Below are 21,705 nucleotides of genomic sequence, written 5' to 3' on the forward strand. Positions count from 1 at the left end.
TATATTAAATTATATTACATATAAAACGGTATTTGACATTGTAAATTATCATTTTTTTCATTACTTTACACAGAAACATGTAAAGTCATACCAATTTTCCATGACGGACATTGTAAATAAAGAATAACTGAGTTTTGAAAGTGAAATTAATAATGAGGGCTTCCTTGACCTCTCTTAAAGCTTTTGGACTATTTTTCGATATGGGGGTTGGTGAAAACTTCTTAATTTATTAAATTTATGCCAAGGTTTTCGTCAAACAATTGTTTGTATTAATTAACTGGAAAATTGATTTTCATGTTTGTTTATCACCTAAATTTCTGTTGAATAAGATCGCAAAGAGCTTGTAGCAAAGTTGAGGAAACTTCCCATTGTTGGCAAAGACCAAAGTATGCATGTAAATACATTTAAAATTTTGTTTCATTGATTTCAGTTAAACCTGACAATTCGTGTTTTCGTGTTGTAAACGTGTCAAATATGATTAGACACGAAATACGTTAAGACTAAACACAAACACGATACGTTTAATATTCGTGTCTTAAATTTAAAACACGTATATGTATACGTTTAATAAACGTGTAACACGACACGACATGATTAACACGTTTATTAAACATGTCAATATACGACACGATACGATTACTAACACGATTAACATGTTTAATACGATTAAACAAAAATATTTACTATTAAATATAATTTTATTATTTAAATTTAAAATCTATAATTATAAAACTAATTATAATAAAACAAAAATAATAATAACATCAAATATAATAAAATTTAATATAAATAACATATATAAAATTTATTATCATATAATATGATAAAATACAAAATTAACACCTAACCTTTAAATACTAATAATATCAAAAATCATTTATAATTTTCAATCGTAATAATTATATTATTATCTTTATAAAATTAAAAAAACTTATTAAAATAATTTTTTTAAAATTATTTGTATAAGGTTAAAATAATTTTTAACTATTAATTTTTAATATGTTAATAAACGTGTCACGTGTACACGTTTAAACATGATTAAGTAAAAGTGCTTTAAACGTATTTGCCTTGTCTAACACGTTAAGACACGAAAATTTTCATATCTTAACGTGTCAAACACGATTAGACACGAAACATGTTAAGACTAAACTCAAAACTTGTTTAATCCGTGTCTTTTCGTGTCGTGTTAACGAGTCGTATCCAAAATTATCAGATTTTCAGCTACTTAATTAGCTCAACTATGAAATGATCAATGGCTACTTAGTCAAAATTCAGCAGCGGTATTGGTGGAAGATTTGAATTCAAATTACATTGTTTGCTTTCTTGTGAAAAAGGAAAAGGAAGAAAGAGATTAAGAAAGGAAATAAAGATGTGTACTTAAAGACATGGTCCTCACTCTTCTTGTTCTAAACCTTGATGAGTCTCAAGTAATCCCAAAATGGGCGACCGATTAACTGCGGCTTCAAAAGCTGGTAATGTAACTGCTTTGTATGAATTAATCGAGGAGGATGCCGATGTTTTAAGGCGTGTTGAGGAGATAATGTTTGTGCATACGCCTCTGCACATAGCAGCTTCTGATGGGCAGACTTGTTTTGCAACGGAAATGATTAATTTGATGCCATCGTTTAGCCGCAAGTTGAACAAATCTGGGTTTAGCTCAATGCATCTTGCACTTTTGAATGGGCATTCCAAGTTGGTGCTCTTGTTTCTACGTGCAGATTGTGATCTCGTTCGTGTTAAAGGCAGAGGAGGCATGACCCCTTTGCATTATGCATGTACGAAGCATGGAAATGATGATGTCCTCGCAAATTTTCTTGTTGCTTGTCCAAAATCTATTGAAGACTTGACAGCTCAAGGCGAGACTGCTTTGCATATCGCCGTTAAAAGCAACAATTTTGGTGCTCTTGAAGTTTTGGTCGGATGGCTCCGAAGAGTTTGCCATGAAGAGGCTTTCAAATGGGAAATAAACATTCCTAATTGGAAAGATGAGCACGGCCATACTATATTGGATATTGCAGTATCTAATAATATGCAACTTGAGGCAAGTTCTCTTTTGTATGTATTCTTTCATCTCACCTTAAAGCAACCGTCCAAGAGATAAAACTAGTAAATCAATAATGATAAATAATCAAGTGAAAGTAGAAAACCAAGATTTAAACTAATAATTAAAAACCAACCCTGTGCCTTAAGCCAGAGACTCAATATTTTCTCTGAGGAATTGGTGTTTTTGACTGATGTGCAGGTCCTTAAATTGTTAGCCGAGATAAATGCTAAAACATCTGATAGTCTGACAGTCTCAGACATCTTACGAAGGCGCCAATCCAACTTGGGAAGAAACAGAGTACTTAGAATTCAATGTGGTATTACTGATCCAGAGCAGAATGCTTCAACTCTTGCAAGTTATTTAAGGTCAAAATTATCTATTGATGAAAGGTTAGCAGTCTACATCACTCGTCATAAAATGAAAATCTCAGATGATGTGCGCAATATATTGCTGGTGGTGGCCGGGTTCATTATAGCATCAACCTTGCAAATTGTTCTCAATGACCCGGGTGGTTTTCAGAGGGATGTTGGGGACAGTGGCAACAACAATTCTGAAGGAACACCAGTACCATCACAGTCACGCCTTTCAGACAGGGCTGCAATGACAGTATTCTTGCTGTCCTCGTTGTACAACAATACCGCCTTTTGCATCGTGAATGGTGTAATTGGTCTTCTCCTTCCGGATGGCTTGTTCGGGATGATCCTGATTCGGCTACTGCCTGTCTCGATACTTTGCTATGTTTTGTGGATACAACGCAGCTTGCCAAACGGACTTGTCATATATAATTTGCTAGTTTTCCTTTTGGCCTACGTATTTGTATTCCTTGCTTTTGTTACTTATTCAAGGGGACAAAATAAACTTCGGCAACTTCAGAGCAATACAAATAACTTTGCTGGTTCATATAGAAAAAGAAAAACTGAAGCAGCTGAAGGTCAAGCCAATAGTGCTACTAGCGCTGACCCAGATCCATAAATGTAGATTCGGATGATTGTGCAACGTGGGACATGAATGGCTTTGCGATTAATCTCTTAGCTTGATGTGTCTCCAGTCATCTAAATAGGTTGTTGCAGAATGATTGAAATCTGGGTTTGATGCTAAGGAACAGTGGCGGGTTCATCAGATGTTTGAATGTTTGTTTAGTTAAACGGCAGTCTTTGAGTCGTTTTGTGATTCTAAAAGTGACACTGTGTAACTAAACGATCAGCTTATGTGTTGTTTGTGCGTATAAGCTGAAACGCTTAATTGTTTGTCGTTTTTAGTAGTCTTCTTCAAGTGTCTGTTGTATTAGCTGTTGCTAGCTTTGATTGCTGCGTCTGTTTGTTAACTTTCAGTTCTTTTACCAAATCCGACTTTTGTGGGTTTAGTTAATCTGTTGTAACTAAGTATACAAGCTTAGAATAGAATGAGAAATTTGTGTTTTTTGAGCTGTTACTTCTCTCTCTCTCAGTTTCTTCTCCTTAATTTTCTCTTAGAAAATTAACTTTCCCTGTTCTTGATTTTTCTGAGATTTTGCAAAATAGGTAAATATGTATCAAGGACTATATACATGTATCTTTTGTGCATTAAAAGTTTGACCTCAAGTCATAAAAATCAAATAAACTGCATTCAAATCTTGAAAAATACATGAACAATTCGTATAGTACATTTTAACCCTATCAATTCACTGAAAAATTGACCACTGAATTACAGTGCACTCTAGGTGTCTATCTGGGTTTATGCTGCCCAATCTATGTAAGAGCTCGGGGCCGTGTCTCAATAGGCAAAACAAGCATGCTAACAGGTAAAACAGTAGATAAAACAGCTTGTACCCAAATATCCATCTGGGACAAGGAGACCAACCATAAAGGTTGTAAGATCAAGGACTGTGCTGTTGCACAATGAGAATTGAACGTATATTCTTTGACGGTGGACTCAAGTTGATGGCTGTACTATTAATCCCAATAGTTGGGTTTGCGTTTCCCGACGAATACTACCAGGGGTACCACACACAGCAGGGAAGGTGGCTGTATAATTAGCCCAGCGAGGCAGCGACCACTAGCAACGAAGTAAGCGAATCGTCGGTGAACTTTTTTTTTTTAGTCTTTTCGGGTCTTGCTGTGGTTGGGTTTGGCAGGCCTGGTGTTATTTCTCTCTAGGGCTCCTTTCCCGTCATGCTTACGACTTTCAGCCCATCTTGGGCTACCTCCCTCTTTCGTTAGCCTCCGCAAGGGCTTCATGCTTCCAGCCCAGCCCCCAAAATTTGTCTCTGCGGTCACCTTTTGGGTTTAAAATTGTTGCCTACTTGCTTATGTTAATGTTAAGTTTTCTATTTTAGTACTTATTTATATATTTGGTAATAATTGGGTTTTAATATGTTTCAATTTTTCATTATTTTTTATATTATTAGTATTAGTATCATAATTTTTTTTTTCATAAACAAAACATGTTTACCCATAGTAATGCATGGGAAATTCCACGAGTTTATGAATGCAATTAGTAATGTAACAAGCACTAATACCAATATTTATTATCACATGAATTACAATATTCTTTATTTAATTTTAATAATAATTTTATATAAATATAAATATTTTAAAAGTATAAATAATTAAAAATTTAAAATATTAATCTATAAATTATTCAATAATATTATAAAATTAAGAAAAATATTTTTTAATGAAGGCCCTTCAATTCTAATTCATATTTACAAATTCAATAGATGTTATTATATTTTTAATGATAACTTAAAAATACAATAAATAAATATAGCCATTCTTGTCAATAACAAATTTTACTAACATTATATATATATAATATTTTGGAGATAACATTAGCTGCTTCATTCTGAAATGAAAGTAAAATAGGTAGAGGTAACTACTTTTATAAGCAGTACTTGTGGCTTAGAAGTTGCTCGGCATTCATTAAAATAATAATAATAAAAACCCTTCTATTAGTTGCTGATCCTTAAATGGCCCTCAATAAAAGCGGATTCGGAGAGAGAATGATTTGCCAAATGAAAAAGTGGAAATGACTTTTGTTTTTTTTTTTTGGCTTATGTGACGCTTGGTGACAGCATGTTTCACGCCAAGATGTTTTAAAATGATTTTTCCTGGAAAAAGTTTTAGTCAATAGATTAGGATAATACTAACAAATTCATAGTGTTGGGTCATGCGTGCTCACCTCCTTCAATGTCACCTGAGTCAGTAGTCGTTTGGGGATGTTTACTTCTGTTGATCTCTTGACCGAACTCTGCTGACATTCTATGCATTGGCCTACAAGCAATGTATGAAATATCGCCACCTGCGCTGCCAATTCTCGTTATAAGAAGGTAAGCACACTAGTAGTTGTGGACGTCAACATTGCTAAAATAATCGCCAGCTTCATTCTTGTGAAAGTTCCCCCCATCATCACGCACTGCAGAATGGATGAGCAGTTGCTGATTGCCGCAGAGAATGGAGATGTTGATGCATTGTATACTAGACTTGCCGAGGATCCATAACTTCTGGACCGTATTGATCGGATACTGATAGTTGATACTCCTTTCAACGTGGCTGCCAGGGCAGGGAAGCCCCACTTTGCCATGGAAGTTGCAAACTTGAGGCCATCACTTGCTTGGAAACTAAACCACGTGGGACTTAGTCCTCTTCATCTTGCTTTGCAGCATAAGTGCACATATATGGTGAGAGGACTAATCACTACTGACAGTCAGCTAATCCGTGTCAAAGCAAAGGGGATGATTACACCTGTACACTAGTTAGCCCAAACAGACGATGCTGATCTATTAGCTGAATTTTTATCTGCTTGTCCATCGTCTGTTGAGGACACCACAATTCACTGTGAGACTGCAGTGCATATCGCTGTGAAAAACTGCTCAATTAGAGCTTTCAAAGTCCTACTGGGATGGCTTCGACGAATCGACAAAGAAGACATTCTGAACTGGACGGATGAGGATGGTAACACTGCCCTGCATATTGCCACTTCTACTAATCTGACAGAGGTAAGCTTTATAGATGCTCATTTTTTGCTACAAATGATTTCAAAATATAATTATAGTTAACTGATAAAACTTTTATTTGATTGTGAAGGTCGTGAAGTTGTTGATTAAGAATGTCAAGAACTTCAATGGTTTGACCGCTATGGACATATTCCACCTTCAAGGAACATTGCAGAACATAGAGATTGGTAAGATTCTACGCCGTGCTAAAGCAAAAAAAGCATCTGATCTTCCCTCAAATGTGACTCTTGGAGATTACTTGAGCAGGGAATTAACTCTGATTGAAAAACGGGACAAATATTTTGGTATTAATTCCCAAAAAAGTCCTAGTGATGTCCGTAGTGTAGTTCTTGTAGTAGCTATACTGATTGCAACAGCCACCTACCAGGCTGGACTTAGCCCTCCTGGCGGGTACCGGCAAGATGACTACAATCCATCAGCAAACAATGGAAGCAACAACAGCAACACGAGCCTTGGGCAGGGGCAAAGACAGCACCGTGCGGGGCAGATAATCATGGGGCCTCGGAATCTGTTCTATTTTTTCACCCTCAACAGCTGTGCTTTTTATTTCTCTGTGTGGACAATTCTCGTTGTTATAATTGGGCTCCCATATTCCATAACTCTTTCTACATCTACATCTCTTCTCCTTTGTGCTTATTATTCTGCGCTGGATAGTACCTTTCCAACCCAGCAAAGCTCCACGGCTTTCATCGTTGCGAGGGCTTTATACGTATCTTTAATTTACATATCTGCAGCACTGGTATATTCAATTCCTTTGGCAGCGTATCGTAAATATGAAAAGCTTAAACGCCGGGTTGGATGCAATAAGAGGAAGCAGGATACTTGCCGGTCCTGGAACATGAAGAAGAGGAAACTACATGTATTTGTTGTTTTCTTAGAGTTGATTTGAGTTTGGTATCAATTTAGGATTTTGTCCAAAAAAATAACATAGATACACTACTTATTTGGCTTGGAGTTGTACAAATGACGAGTTCGGATGGCAGATGCTGAGTCTCGTTCAGCTTTCATTGCTAGTTGCTCTCTCTCATGATGGTTAATCAATCATCGCAACTAGTCTGAACTCTGAAGTTTGTTCATTGGGTGGGAGCATATAGGAGATACCGCTCCACAAGTATGTGAGACCCAAAATTTAACACCACCGTGTTCGATATGTAAGAAAATTGGAATATATTGGATGCTATTTTAACCATCTCAATATCAAATACTCAACACGCGCCTTAGTTCTGTAGAGTTCTGTCATTAATTCCTAATTTGCAAACAATTGAATTACTCAAGCACAAAATTATATGTTATTAAATTAACTTTGCAACAGGCAAAACAATTGGAAAGCGAGAACTACTGTTATTTCTAATTAAAATTACATGAAATATAATAATAATTTCTCCACATCGTTGTGCGTATTAATATGCTGAAAAAATTAAAAGAAAATGATAATTTTGAATGTCAATTAAGCTGGATTTTTTTTAAAGTATCCAATATAACGCAGATGTAATATTTTGTGCACCTGTCTTGTTGTTAGTAGTTCTAGCACTATTTGTTTGCATTATAGGAAAGATGTCATAATTTTAAAGAGGAAATCATGAATTTCACATCAATTATATATTAAAGTGATACTGAACATATAAGTTTCACACTACTTTTAACTTATGACGCATATTTTGTAGGATTAAATTATGAGGTCAACTAGTTAAAATGAACAATACCAAGTAGAGTAAAACCGTGAATCTAATGAACCAAAACAAATAATATCTCACAGAAAAGGTTGGTATCCATCGTATTGAAAACTGAATTTTCTTAGGTATCATTTGTATATAAGCATTTGGACATAAGAAATTTTGTCGTCTTTCCCGCTAGGCTAGCCTTTTATTTTTAGTTTATTGCTAACGGGGCAGATGAGGAAACTAATTAGTAGTACATAAAACAAGATTCTTCCATGTACTCTTTATAGTTGGCAGGAAGAACCTCCGAGCAAACAAATATGAATACTAACCTGGTATGGTCAACGCCTGATGTTGGCAAGCATCAAGAAGATTCCACCAACCTATGTGCCCTTGACATATTTTCTACTTTGTTGGTTACCATTAATTATCCCTCTTTTCAAATTTCTTTTTCACCCTTTTATTTTTAATTTCATTTCATATTCTCTCTCTTAATTAATCAATTAGTCAGCAATTATTAAATCACTTTTAAAACTATTATTTTAACCTATAATAAGATATTAGACCAGTTTCATAGTATTACATTTTTTTTAAATGTTGTAGGGTTGACTTTCAAAATTTTTAATTGAATCCAATAATGTTGTTTGTTACCATTGAATTAGTATATAATTGACGTTGAAGTGAGGCCTATGTAGATTAAAAAATGCATGTTAAGTGAAAAATAAAATAAAGTAATTATTCACTATTCTTGTAGGATAAGAGCTTGGTTTCTTGAGAGCCGCCAGGAAAATGGCAACCCATCTATTATGAATATTTATGATCAATGGAACACACATCAATACCACTATTACAAACACCAGTGCCAATGAAGGATCGCCATTAGAGGATACACGGAAGAGCGTCATGGATGCCCGAGCATTCACGGTCTTCTCTACTTACAACGGCTTAGTCCTTTGCTCTGTGATCTGTAGTATTGGTCTTGAACCTTGCCAACAAGAGGCATTGACCGTACCAGGTTAGTATTCTCCAAGGTTCTTCTTGCCAGCTAGAAAGACAAGATGGAAGAATCTTTAATTTGACTATTATCCCAGTTTTTTATTGAGGTTTCTTTGTGTTAAACTACCAAGTAGTTTCCTCATCTGTCCCATTATGATCATTAGCAATTAACTAATAATGAAAGGGTAGCCTAGCGGGAAAGACAACAAAATTTCTTATGTCAAAAGGTTTATATATATCTGATGCTTAAGAAAATTCAATTAACAATAAAATGGATAATGTCTTGATTGAGGCCTCTGAAGAAGAAAAAATTAATACCTTGTATCAGTTATTCAAGAATGATGCAGGTTTCTTAAAGCGAATTGATGAAACAATGTTTGAAGCTACTCCACTGCACTTAGCAGCTTCAGATGGCGAAACCTGTTTCGCAGTGGAGGTGATGAATTTGATGCCATCATTTGCCCGGAAACTAAACAAAGATGGGCTTAGCCCTATGCATCTTGCTTTGTTGAAGGGGCATTCTGAGTTGGTGCTGTTACTACTACGTGCTGATCGTGATCTTGTTCGTGTCAAAGGAAGAGGAGGCATGACCCCTTTGCATTATGCGACTCAAAATGGAAGCATCGATCTCTTGGCTGATTTTCTTGCGGCTTGTCCAAAGTCTATTGAAGATCTAACTGTTCAGGGCGAGACTGTATTGCATATTGCTGTGAAAAACAACATGTTAGAGGCCCTTGAAGTTTTGGTGGGATGGCTTAAGAGAGTCTGCCATGAAGATGCCTTCAGTTGGAGGACAGACATTCTGAATTGGAGGGACAAGCAAGGCGACACTGTATTGGACATTGCAGTATCTAATATGCAAATTGAGGCAAGTTCGTATGCTTCTATCAAGATGTTAATTTTCAAACTAACGTTAAAACATCAATTAATAAGAAGAAGACATACCACTGTCATGAAGACTTGTATGTTAGTATGATAATTTGGCACTCTGATCAAATAGTGGGAAGACTGTTGAGATAAAACTCGCTTGAGTCATGTTTGTTTTTTGAATTAAGTAATGGAAATTTATCATCTTTTGCTTTGTTGTACTGGTTATATAAACTAGAAGGTAGTCTGCTCATGTAGTGCTGCTTTGTTCATGTAGTGCATGTTGAACTTAATATATGTTTAACACTTGTCAGTTTAAGTACATGTGGTAGTCAAACATGTAAGATATAAATGTTGTATTCTCTCTTCAGTTAATGAAGAAGCTCGATATTTACAAAGCTTATCTGCTTCTTAACTTTGTTTTGTTCTTTGCATTACTATTCTTTAACTCTTAATGCTTTGAACATTAACTTGATATCATAGCAGAACAAAGAAATTGCGTTTTCTTTTTCATCTCCAACAACTTCTACTTTGATGAATTGGCGTAGTTTTGGCCATGGTTTATGCAAATATGCAGGCAATCCAGTTATTATATGAAATAAATGCCAGGAATTCTAAAGGGAAAACAGCTTTGGGCACCCTGCAACACCAAACCAAAATGGATACAAGAGTAGTACGTCAAATGCTGCGCAAGACTTGGGTTTCAAAACCTTCATCGCCTAAAAATACTAAAACTCTTGCGAACTACTTAAGGTCAAAGACAACATTTGATGAAAGGGTAGCGGTATACATCACACGTCAGAGAATGAAAATTGCAGAGGACCTGCGCAATGCATTGCTGGTGGTTGCTGGGGTGATCGTTGCAGCCACTTTCCATGCTGTATTTAGTCCCCCTGGAAGTTTTCGGCAGGAAAATGGCAACCCAACTATTATGATCGATGGAACTTACAGCCCTGTTACAGACGCCAGTGCCAGTGGAGAATCACCATCAAATGATGCAGGAAAGAGTGTCATGGATAACGGAGAATTCATTGTCTTCTCTACTTTCAACACCTTTATCCTTTGCACTGTAATCGGTATTCTTGGCCTTCTCCTCTCAGACGGCTTGATCGGGGTGAATATGATGTTGATGCTAATTTACTTGTTAGTCTGCTATGCTGTTTCGATATTTGTCATATCACCAAAGATGAATATTGCAGTTACTGATCTGGTATTGTTGTCCTTGTTCATCGTGCTTCTGTACACCGTTCTCCTAATTTATTCACGAGGAAAGCGGAAGCTTCAGCAACTTAACTACAATGCAAACAAGTGCCCTAAAGAAGCTCTGGCAGATGAAGTTCAGGAGAGCGGTGCTAGGACTGCTAGTGACGAGTCAAGTGCGCAAAATATTACATCCGCATGATATTGGATGCTTTAAGGAGAATCCGGTTTCAGTGGCTTTCAAAATTATCTTTTTATTTTCATCAGATATCATCCCATTTTAATCAGAAAAAACAGTAATTATTTCTCGCTTTCCAATTGTATTTACCTGTTGCAAGGTCAATTTGATAAAATATAACTTTGTGCCTGAATAATTCAATTTTTTTTTCAAATTAGGAATTTATGGCAGGACTCCAGAGAACTAAAGCGTGTGTACAGTGTTTGATGTTGCAATCATTGAGATAGTCAAACAACAGCATCCAATTCGTCCCAATTTTCGTACATATCCAACACGGTGGTATTAAATTATGGTTTTCGCATACTTGTGGAGTGGCATGTCCTACATGCTTTCACCCAATGAACAAACTTCAGAGATCAGACTGGTTGCAATGATTGATAAACCATCATGAGAGACGGAGAGAGAGAGCAAGTAGCAATGAAAGTTGGAAGGAGATCCGAACTGTTGCGAAATAGACAACTAAAAACCAAATACGTAGTGTATCTATGTTATTTGTGGATAAAATCCTAAATTGATACCAAACTCAAGTCAACTCTAAAGTAAATAATTAAAAAAACGAATACATATTTCAGGTGACACGACAGTTAATATAATTTCCTCTTCTTCATTTTCCAGGACAGGCAAGTACCCTTCTTCCTCTTATCGTATCCACCCGGTGTTTAAGCTTTTCATGTTTAGAGTACGCTGCCGAAGGAATTGAATATGCCACTACTCCAGATATGTAAATTGAAGCTATATAAAAGGCCCTCGCAACGATGAAAGCCGTAGAGCTATTCCGGGATGGAAAGGTCCTATCCAGGGAAGAATAATAAGTAAAAGCATAAGGAAGAAGACATGTAGATGTAGAAGACATGTTGATGTATACATAGTTATGGAATATGGGAGCCCAATTATAACAATCAGACTTGTCCACGCAGACAAATAAAAAGCACAACTGAACAGACACTGAGGCCCCATGATCATCTGCCCTGCACGGTGATGTCTTCGCCCTTGCCCAAGGCTCGTGTTGCTGTTGTTGGTTCCATTGTTTGCTGGTGGATTGTAGTCATCTTGCCAGTACCCGCCAGGAGGCTAAGTCTAGCCTGGTAGGTGGCTGTTGCAATCAGTATAGCCACCACAAGAACTACAGTACGGACATCACTACGTTTTTTTTAGAAATTGATTCCAAAATATTTGTCCCGTTTTTCAATCAGAGTTAATTCCCTGCTCAAGTAATCTCCAAGAGTCACATTCGAGGGAAGATCAGATGCTTGTTTTGCTTTAGAACGACGTAGAATCGTACCAATCTCTACGTTCTGCATTGTTCCTTGAAGGTGAAATATGTCCATAGCAGTCAAACCATTGAAGTTCTTGACATTGACACTGTCATTCTTAATCAACAACTTCACGACCTTCACAATCAAATAAAGTTTGATCAGTTAACTATAATTATATTTTGAAATCATTTGCAGCAAACAATGAGCATGTATAAAGCTTACCTCTGTCAGATTAGTAGATGTGGCAATATATATGCAGGGCAGTGTTACCATCCTCATTATTCCAGCTCAGAATGTCTTCTTTGTTGACTCGTCGCAGCCATCCCAGAATTACTTCGAAATCTCTAATTGAGCAGTTTTTCACAGCAATATGCACTGCAGTCTCACAGTGAATTGTGATGTCTTCAACAGATGATGGGCAAGCGGATAAAAGTCCAGCTAATAGATCAGCATCGTCTATTTGGGCTAATAGTGTAAAGGTGTAATCATCCCCTTTGCTTTGACTCGGGTAAGTCGACTGTCGGTAGTGATTAATCCTCTCACCATCGGAGTGCACTTATGCTGCAAAGCAAGATGAATGGGACTAAGTCCCATGTGTTTTAGCTTCCAAGCAAGTGATGGCTTCAAGTTCGCAACTTCCATGGCAAAATGGCAAAGGAATATCAACTATCGGTATCCGATCGATACGGTCCGGAAGATATGGATCCTGGGCAAGTCTAGTATACAATGCATCAACATCTCCATTCTCTGCTGCAATCTGTAACTGCTCATCCATTCTGCAGTGCGTGATAAGGCGAACGTTCACAAGAATGAGCAGGCGACTATATGGGCAATGGTGATATATAACTAGGAGGATCATTACCTTCTTATAACGAGAATTGGCAGCGCCGGTGGCGATATCTCATGCATTGTTTGTTGGCTAATGCATAAAATGTCAGCAGAGTTTGATCAAGCGATGAACAAATAAATATCCCCAAGCAAGCGACTGCTGACTGGGGTGAAGTTGAAGGAGGTGAGCACAAATGACAGAACGCTAATAATTTGTTAGCGTCATCCTAGGATACTGACGAAAATTTTTTCCAGGAAAAATTATTTTAAAAAATTACGGAAAGGAGTTGACAAAAAGGACCGACAAATCAGATACGAAGGGTCCTAGAAGAAGATGAGCAAACAATCATAAACCCAAAAGGTGACCAAAGAGCGAAGAGACAATGTTTTGGGCTAGACAATTATAAGCCCGCGCCCACGCTAACGAAAAGGCCGGGAGACCAAGATGGGCTGAAAGTCATAAGCATTACAGGAAAGGAGCCCAAATATGGCCTGAACACCAGGCCAACCAAACCAAACCGCCTCACTTCGGGGCTAACCCGAACCATTTCCAGATTTTCGAATCGGATTTGATCCGGATATCACTTCTCCCTCTTCTTCTTTGTTACGACTATTCGCTAACTGCCTTCCGAAACGCAGCTTTTCTTCGAAGGCACCATAGCCATCAATGGAGGTCGCAACCGCAGCAGCATCAAGCCTCGCGCTCCATGCTCACATGTTATCACCACCAACCTCTGCACGAACCGTAAACCCTTATCGAACCCTAACCTCTCCTCCGCCAACTTCTCTCAGAGCTTCTCTCTCAACCAACTTCCTTTCTCCCTTCCCCGCCACCGGAAGCGTCGCCGGAGATTTCTCCGGTCTCAAGCTACGACCTGAATCTCTCAACCCGGCTTCCCTCTCCCGATCCAAGCCTAAACGAGGTGTCGTAACCATGGTACACGTTAAATTATTTGACTTTTAATCTAAATTTCTTTACTTCTCTAGGACTTTCAAATGTTTATTAATAGTGCTAACGGTTAGAAAGTAGGCAATTTTATTTTATAAGAATGCTGAACAAGTAACGTTAATACTAATCTTAATTCTTAATTCAAATTTGAGTATCATATCACAAAGTTGAATTGCCCTATCTAGGTCAAGTTTATTGCAAAGTAAATACATTATGCCGGCGTTTTCCCGGAATTTTGTGGATAGGTTATTCCGTTTTCGAGGGGAAGTGCATGGGAGCAACCTCCACCGGACTTAGCATCGTATTTGTACAAGAACCGCATAGTTTACTTGGGAATGTCGCTTGTTCCTTCTGTCACAGAGTTGATACTGGCTGAGTTTCTTTACCTTCAGTATGAAGATGCGGAGAAGCCTATTTACTTATACATAAACTCCACTGGAACAACCAAGGTATGATTTTCTTATCACAGAAGTTGATAACCATGTTCTGGAAGTATAAATGTAGATTTTTGCTGTGATTATTGTCATCATAATTAGAATTGGATGCTAAATGAAAGATAAAAATGCAAACTTTTATTAGAAAGTATTTTGAACCAGTCTTATTTTAGTTTCTTTTTGATAGAGTTAAAATGTATTGCAGGTGTGCTTAGTAAGTAAAAATATTTATTCTCTTTTACCTTTTCTTTTGCATTATTAGGATACTTAAAAGAGGAAATCAGATGTTGTGTTAGTTTGCTCCCTTTTCAATACTGTTAATAGGATTGTTCACTTTTTTCAGGGTGGCGAGAAGTTGGGTTACGAGACTGAGGCTTTTGCAATCTATGACGTTATGGGGTCATTACTCTTTCCACTTTTTAACTCATGCTGTATTTCACAATTTACTTGTCTTATGAGCTGCACTTAATTTGCATTTATTAAACGTTGAAATATCGGAATTCTCTTCCTGGCTTCAGGGTGGTAGTTTCACTCTAGATGTCAAAACCCAGCAGTATCAACTACTCTTAAATGTTGAATGCATCATTCTTTGTGAATGATATGTTCTTTGAGTCATGATGAGGCCTAGTTACATGAAGTTTTTCTACTTCCTAGACACTTAGATACTACTTGCCTGGAAAATTTTCTGAATGTATAATGTTCTATGAGCCTCTGCACATCCTTATCCTTCCAGAAGAGCTTCCAAGCTTTATTTTCTGTTTTGAATACTATCTTTCACTGCAGGTATGTGAAGCCTCCTATTTTTACTCTCTGTGTTGGTAATGCTTGGGGAGAAGCTGCATTACTTTTAGCTGCCGGTGCAACAGGAAATCGTTCTGCTCTTCCTTCATCTACAATAATGATGAGGCAGGTTGGTTCTTGGACAGTGGATCTCTGATGCTCTAAACTATGAAATTCTTCTACGATGTTGCTTGAACTTTGACATGTTTAATATTTATTATTTTTATCTCTACCAATCTGCAGCCTATTGCAAGATTTCAAGGTCAAGCAACAGATGTTGACCTTGCAAGAAAGGAAGTAAAGAATGTGAAAACAGAGTTGGTAAGAAAATGATCTGCTTAGTTAAGGATTCTGATTTCTGATTATACACCAAGCTTACATTTGAAAACACCATGATCCTACTTACACGGCTTTGTATTTGCTTGGTCTTCTATGACTAAACTGCATACTGCAGACTGTATGCATTTGTTCATAAATTGACTTATTAGCATTAAAGCTGACTTTGCAAACTTTTCTGTTGGATGTGCATCCAAATTTGGGCTAATGTAACTGCATATGAATTATGCTCAAGGTTAAACTCTATGCAAAACACATTGGAAAGTCAACTGAGCAGATTGAAGCGGATATCAGGCGCCCAAAATATTTTAGCCCCAGTGAGGCAGTTGAATATGGCATCATAGATAAGGTTCTTTTACTTGAAGGAGTTTTATATTTTCTACTAGCTTTCATGCATTACTATACTGTATTTTTCCAATATATTCTGCAGGTATTATACAATGAAAGGGGCGCTGAAGACCGTGGTGTTGTTTCTGACCTGAAGAAGGCACAACTTATCTGACCATAAGAGACTTGTACTATGTGACTATTAAAACTGTTCATGTAAACCATGTGTTTTCTCTTGAATTGTATGATTGATTACATTGCATTTTATATATTGTAGATATTTTTTTTTAAATAGTTCTTCAGTAACAATAAATGTTTTTTTTTAGAAGGCAGTATGCTTAAAAGATAGCTGTATTTCATTTTGAGTCCTTTGTGTCACTCATAATTATTTTCTCTATAGTTTTTTTGTTCCACAATTTTGATGGAACTTAGATGTAGGGTATACTTGCTACCGCAGGATCCAATTAATCTCATCTGTTGAAGCGTGGATTATTTAGAAAGTATTGATACTTTGATGCATTGTGACTCTTCACGTGGCTTCTAGTGTTTTATTTATGTTACCAAGCAATGTACCGTGATTTACTAGTGTTTTATATATGTTATCAAGCAGTGTACCATGATGTAGCTGGGTGTTCGTTATTTTGTGTGAAATCTCTGCCTATTGAATGAAATGATTAAAGTAATATCCTGATTCTTGACGTATAAAGGCTTTTATTGGTAATTGATCTACTGTGCAGGATGAAAGAGGAATAAACCTTTATAGATGTGTTATGCCTTTATTGAACATTAGCTCTTCAATCTCTATCATATGCCCCTCTTTCCACTTCCACACCAACAATGGTTCTAGGTTCTGCCTGTAACTAGTACATTTCTCTACAAGTGTGTTCTGGAATAGAAAAGTATTTGCTTGTTTGTATTATGATCTCACCACCTTTGCCATCATTGCTCTTTCTGTCCACCCTAAAATCTGCAACGAGACACTTGGAAGCTATTGTTGTTTGTTTGACTCTGTGGTCATTTGCTTTACACCTTGCATTTGCTTTTGGTTCTTCTGTTAAGTTTTCTGGGGTTTGAGAATGACCAAAGAGGAATCTTAGATAGTGGTGTTCGTTGTTGCAAAAAATTATCAGTTTAGCTCCCTTATTACATTACCTTTTGCAACTCCCTTCATCCTAATCATCACAAATGTGGGAAGGAGATTCTAAGTCGAAAATGGATTTTGGATATAGATCATTGATGTATTTTGGTCCCAATTCTCAACAATATCTATTCCATTATTTGCTCCAAGTGGCAAGGCTTGTTAATGGAGAGTGATCTCATTATTGAAGCCAATAAAAGTGGTGGTCACTATCTCTCTCTCTCTCTCTCTCTCTCTCGCCTATCTTTCTGAAATGTGAAAGTATGAATCTAATTTGAACCTAGTAGTAATACGTGTTTAGAGAGATCCAATTTTTTGTCCAAATTTTATTTTAATTTATAAAATATTTTCTAGCTTCTCTTATATGTTGTTAGCTGCTACAGTATTAGCTTGAGTTGAAGGATGACCAGAGAAGCTGAGAACAGTGTGTACTTTGTTCGGGGAGCAAAGGCATGGGACTGAGAATCATAGTCAAGGATATGCTGTCTCAGCACGTGTATCAGTCATTTGTAGCACAAAGTGTATCTTGGGATCAATAAATTTGAGTATTTTATTTGTTTAAACACCAATTAATTGCAATTAAATTTTTTTTTTCTTTTTTTGTCATTTTCATCCTTTCTTCTTCTCTTCTTTCCCCATGTTTGCTTCTTGTTCTTGTTACTTTAGTACCTAAGAGTATTCACATTGAAGCCATGATTAGCGGCTGCTGCTAACCTACTATGTTTCTTCCTCAATCTTTTTTCCATGGTATTGACAACCCAACGTGCCCTACAATCACCAAATGGAAGACCAGGAAGAAGAGCCACCTACCCACTTCACAAATAAAATACATCTGGAATTTATGCGCACTTATCCTATAGAGAAATCACACTTCTACTCTTGTTTCCCACACATGCCGACATCAATACAAACGTGCCAAGACTTAAAAAAAGGGGAAATTCAAGACCAATTTGCTATACAAAACCGGCAAAACAGAAAAAATAATAGTGCTCTCACCCCTAATTTTTGAAGTATTATCTTAAAATTGTCCACCACCAATGACAGTTCTGGAGAGCTTTGCTTTGTTCGTACTGGTTTGACAGTCGTGATAGTGCGTTACAACCCACTAAAGTGATGGCTTTTTGTTGGTTAACGCAGCTGTTACTAAATTTAGTACATGGCTTTTCCCTTCTTCCGAGTCAACAAAACCTATCAGCTTATCAAAGATGATGCGTGCTGGTTTAAATTTGATAAACCGGAGTTCGTGTTGGTGGGATTTTTCCAATAAGCTTTTGATATTTGACAAAAAACAAGTAATTCTTTCACAAGTAACTGTTACGTGAATAATCATCATGAGAGGAAGTTTCAAGTTTGTCAAAGGAATATATTTTAGAATTTAAAGAGTTGAATTCTAAATCCAGCTAAATATCCGAAAACATATGAACTTAAACATGGGAAAATCAAAACTTTTGTTTTTTCAAGAATGGCAAACTGTTTTTCAATAATTAATGAGGTAAGTAAAAGATCTCCAGTGCATTGGAACTTCAGGTTTTGAAGGTGTAAAGGAGTAATACTTCCTATGGTTTGAAACAACTTAACCATGTTTATTTTATGATGAAAGATTGGAGAGAAAAGAAATTAAAAGCCTACTTTTTTAACAAGGGCTCGATTCCTGTTCAATTTTGTTCATACTTTTTATTGTTTTAAGTTCAGTTTAACTTTGTTTGTTATCTGTTTTCCATCCAGATGATTCTTTTTCTCAAATTCTTCAAGCTGAGATCTTCTTCATTTGATGCAATATCTAAGACTCTGACGCCTCAAGCTCTTAATAGGAATAGAAAATGAAAACTTGATAGGTGAGGGATGAGGAGATACTGAGAAAAAGGAATACAAAAAATCTGCTTCTCCAGTCTTAATTCTTTAATGCTTCAAACCCAATAGCATAAAAAAATCAAAGTTAGTACCAAAAGTAGAGTAATAATTCACGCGTAAACTTTCAGAATCGACCCTGAAGATACACGAAGCTACCAAAAAGTGAAGGGAATGTTGACAAAAGTTAGGCAGAACATTTGTCAATAGAATACATATCCAGATTCAAAGAAGGGTCTTACGGGGGTCAAGAACGGGGTCTACACATGTATACACATCATTCATCTCAATCCTACCGCCTTAAGACCCTTTTTCGGACTGCCTACTACGAATTAGTGGAAGAAAAGAAGCGAAAGGTGTAGCAATTTGCTCAACCGCAGCCTCTTGCCTTCGGCTATAAATATCGGATTCTGATTTCTTAGCTTCCCATCTCTCACAAGCTCATCTAACTTCTCTCCTCTCTATCTTCTAAGTTATCTTTCTCTTTTCTTGGTTACGTTATTCTCTTTGGTACTGCTATAAACTTTGTAGCAGAAAGATGGGGTTCTCATTAAAATTTCGTTACTGCCTTGTGTCTGTCATGGTGCTCTTGCCTGCATTGTGTTACTCTCAGGACTATTTCGTCCGGTCCAGAGCAACATACTATGGCAGTCCTGACTGCTTAGGGACTCCTAGTATGTACATTTCTCCTATGATACATGCATGTTTATTTATTTATTACAATTAAAGTTCACAAGTGGATATTGACCGTGATTTTAAACCTTCAAATTCACTTAAGGATGTTCATCATGTCATACATGAGCTAACAGTTATGTGAATTTAGGTGGAGCTTGCGGGTTCGGAGAATACGGAAGGACTGTCAATGATGCGAACGTGGCTGGGGTTTCCAGGCTCTACAAGAATGGAACTGGCTGCGGTGCTTGCTATCAGGTAAAACTTCAGGCCCCCTAATCATTTCAGCTCTGAAAGCGACAGGTAAAGCAAGGACGAAGCTACCAAAGTGATGAGCTCGGCAGAAATTTCCGCAAAAATAAACTAATTTCCGCAATAACCTTTAGAATAGTATATATTTCTCACTTGCTAAAAGCATTTCTAGTGTTCAACATGTGACCCTACTGCTTAAAACTAATTAAAGTTTAATTATTATTAATTGCTAATTTGGCACTAATCTATAAACCACAAGTGGCTTCTTATTTTATGTTGCTAGCTAATCCATGACAATTCCTTTTTTGCTTAATTAAACAAACTCAGGTTAGGTGCACGAACCCTCAACTGTGTGATGATAATGGGGTGAACATTGTGGTGACTGACTATGGCGAAGGAGACCACACCGATTTCATCCTGAGCCCCCGTGCCTACACAAGGATGGCGCGATCAAACACTGCCGCGCAGCTGTTTGCTTATGGCGTAGTTGACGTGGAATACCAGAGAATCCCCTGCGGCTACGGTGGTAAAAAGCTCCAGTTCAAGGTTCATGAACACAGCAGATACCCAAGCTACTTGGCCATCGTAATCTTGTACCCAGCTGGCAAAAACGAAATCCAAGCCATTGAAATTTATCGGGTAAATTTTACTTATTTATCACAAACTTCTGACCCCTTGAAGTACGGAAATCGTACATATTGTTCAATAATTATGCATTTGGTGTGTGAGCAGGAGGATTGTAAGCAATGGATAGGAATGAGGAGGGCGTATGGGGCAGTTTACGACATGGCTAATCCGCCACAGGGGTCTATCAGCTTGAGGTTCCAAGTGAGCGGCAGCGCCGGTTTGACATGGGTGCAGGCACCAAACGCTATCCCCAGCAATTGGGAAGCTGGAGTTGCATATGAATCAGATATTCAGCTTGAGTAAAGTAGCAAATTTTAGAAGGAAAAAAATCAGACTACTTGTATTAATTCCTTAAGTATGTAGTTGCTTTATGATGTCACTAGTAAGACAGCAAAGTGCTCGGAACTTTGCCCTGTGCTCGATAAAATAAAAAGTTGTTATATGTACTTTTGCTTCATGAGTCAATGAAGTTACACCTTTAAGAGTATTTTTCCTTCCACTGAGTTTGTTATCATGATGACGACGTCTTATAGTAATTGATAGTGTTTTGTTTTCACTACTTTTCGTAATCATTAATAAAAAATACTACATTTCAAATCCAAATCTTTACTTCCATGTGTTTAACTAAGTCTCAATCTCATTCACCTTTATCACTTCAACTAATCTCTAAGTTATTTAAAATTTCTTAAATAAATTATTATTTATTTATTTCATTCTATTGAATTTTTATATATTTATTTTTAAATCAAATAAATTTTTACTTATTTTTTATTTTAAATCAAACAAAATTCTATGCCTAATGATTAATTTATTGTTATTAATCAAAATATCAGTTATCGTTACATTTTACATGATATTAATGATATATTGACATATTATAATAGATGATGACGTAATATATTAATATGATATGATGTGATATATAAACATGTAACATTTTTTATTTTTCATGTCCACACCACATAAGCATAAAATAATAAATAACATTGTAACTAACGACAATTAATCAATTATCAATCATAACGACTTATTTAATTTAAAATAAAAATATAAAACTTTATTGAAAGCAATAAAAAATGAACATTTACTTAAATTCTCTTGAATAATTTTTTAAAAAAAAATTACAAGTATATATGACTTTCTTTGGTAATAAAACTGATTGTTTATGTCATTAAATTACGTGTTTCCAGCTGCGTAATTATTCCTACTTCTCATCAGCTACTTATAGGATGAAACATGCTTTACCGGATCAGGATGTTCA

At 36.6% G+C, this 21,705-nt stretch overlaps 4 protein-coding genes and 2 pseudogenes across 6 annotated transcripts; 5 read left to right on the top strand and 1 right to left on the bottom strand.

The window, feature by feature from the left end:
- Window positions 1-1,438: 1,438 nt before the first annotated feature.
- Window positions 1,439-3,016, top strand: LOC18606163 (ankyrin repeat-containing protein BDA1-like). The gene is made up of 2 exons (XM_018117219.2): window positions 1,439-2,041; window positions 2,243-3,016. The coding sequence occupies exons 1-2, from the start codon at window positions 1,439-1,441 to the stop codon at window positions 3,014-3,016; spliced, it is 1,377 nt and encodes a 458-aa protein (XP_017972708.2).
- A 2,302-nt stretch (window positions 3,017-5,318) lies between these two features.
- Window positions 5,319-7,197, top strand: LOC18606164 (ankyrin repeat-containing protein BDA1-like; annotated as a pseudogene). The gene is made up of 2 exons (XR_016025423.1): window positions 5,319-6,020; window positions 6,109-7,197. The product of XR_016025423.1 is annotated as an ankyrin repeat-containing protein BDA1-like (transcript).
- Window positions 7,198-8,963: 1,766 nt separating this feature from the next.
- On the top strand, window positions 8,964-10,961 carry LOC18606165 (ankyrin repeat-containing protein BDA1-like). The gene is made up of 2 exons (XM_018117131.2): window positions 8,964-9,560; window positions 10,137-10,961. The coding sequence occupies exons 1-2, from the start codon at window positions 8,964-8,966 to the stop codon at window positions 10,959-10,961; spliced, it is 1,422 nt and encodes a 473-aa protein (XP_017972620.2).
- A 640-nt stretch (window positions 10,962-11,601) lies between these two features.
- Window positions 11,602-13,162, bottom strand: LOC18606166 (ankyrin repeat-containing protein BDA1-like; annotated as a pseudogene).
- A 496-nt stretch (window positions 13,163-13,658) lies between these two features.
- CLPR4 (CLP protease R subunit 4) lies at window positions 13,659-17,651 on the top strand. Of its 2 annotated transcripts, none has more exons than XM_088804440.1 (8): window positions 13,659-14,018; window positions 14,276-14,479; window positions 14,808-14,863; window positions 15,248-15,374; window positions 15,488-15,565; window positions 15,816-15,929; window positions 16,011-16,123; window positions 16,346-16,628. In XM_088804440.1, the coding sequence occupies exons 1-7, from the start codon at window positions 13,749-13,751 to the stop codon at window positions 16,080-16,082; spliced, it is 921 nt and encodes a 306-aa protein (XP_088660566.1). In that variant the 5' UTR covers window positions 13,659-13,748; the 3' UTR covers window positions 16,083-16,123; window positions 16,346-16,628. The 2 variants fall into 2 exon arrangements, with proteins under 2 accessions (XP_088660566.1, XP_007039689.2); XM_007039627.3 differs by lacking the exon at window positions 16,346-16,628 and adding an exon at window positions 17,429-17,651 and having other exon boundaries at window positions 13,661-14,018.
- A 1,661-nt stretch (window positions 17,652-19,312) lies between these two features.
- Window positions 19,313-20,931, top strand: EXLB1 (expansin-like B1). Its single transcript, XM_007039629.3, has 4 exons — window positions 19,313-19,567; window positions 19,717-19,823; window positions 20,145-20,456; window positions 20,550-20,931. Exons 1-4 carry the CDS (start codon window positions 19,432-19,434, stop codon window positions 20,745-20,747), a joined length of 753 nt encoding a protein of 250 aa, XP_007039691.2. The 5' UTR covers window positions 19,313-19,431; the 3' UTR covers window positions 20,748-20,931.
- Window positions 20,932-21,705: the final 774 nt, after the last annotated feature.

Source organism: Theobroma cacao, chromosome 3 (genome assembly GCF_053813885.1).
Source record: "Theobroma cacao isolate CCN51 chromosome 3, ASM5381388v1, whole genome shotgun sequence".
Taxonomy (NCBI): domain Eukaryota; kingdom Viridiplantae; phylum Streptophyta; class Magnoliopsida; order Malvales; family Malvaceae; genus Theobroma; species Theobroma cacao.

Excerpts from the sequence above, each read along its gene's own strand:
- LOC18606163 (XM_018117219.2), top strand. The coding sequence starts at position 1,439 with ATGGGCGACCGATTAACTGCGGCTTCAAAAGCTGGTAATGTAACTGCT. Across the intron at positions 2,042-2,242 it reads CTAATAATATGCAACTTGAG|GTCCTTAAATTGTTAGCCGA; the intron begins GCAAGTTCTCTT and ends ACTGATGTGCAG.
- LOC18606165 (XM_018117131.2), top strand. The coding sequence starts at position 8,964 with ATGGATAATGTCTTGATTGAGGCCTCTGAAGAAGAAAAAATTAATACC. Across the intron at positions 9,561-10,136 it reads TATCTAATATGCAAATTGAG|GCAATCCAGTTATTATATGA; the intron begins GCAAGTTCGTAT and ends GCAAATATGCAG.
- CLPR4 (XM_088804440.1), top strand. The coding sequence starts at position 13,749 with ATGGAGGTCGCAACCGCAGCAGCATCAAGCCTCGCGCTCCATGCTCAC. Across the intron at positions 14,480-14,807 it reads ACTCCACTGGAACAACCAAG|GGTGGCGAGAAGTTGGGTTA; the intron begins GTATGATTTTCT and ends CACTTTTTTCAG. Across the intron at positions 15,375-15,487 it reads CTACAATAATGATGAGGCAG|CCTATTGCAAGATTTCAAGG; the intron begins GTTGGTTCTTGG and ends ACCAATCTGCAG.
- EXLB1 (XM_007039629.3), top strand. The coding sequence starts at position 19,432 with ATGGGGTTCTCATTAAAATTTCGTTACTGCCTTGTGTCTGTCATGGTG. Across the intron at positions 19,824-20,144 it reads GCTGCGGTGCTTGCTATCAG|GTTAGGTGCACGAACCCTCA; the intron begins GTAAAACTTCAG and ends AAACAAACTCAG. Across the intron at positions 20,457-20,549 it reads AAGCCATTGAAATTTATCGG|GAGGATTGTAAGCAATGGAT; the intron begins GTAAATTTTACT and ends GTGTGTGAGCAG.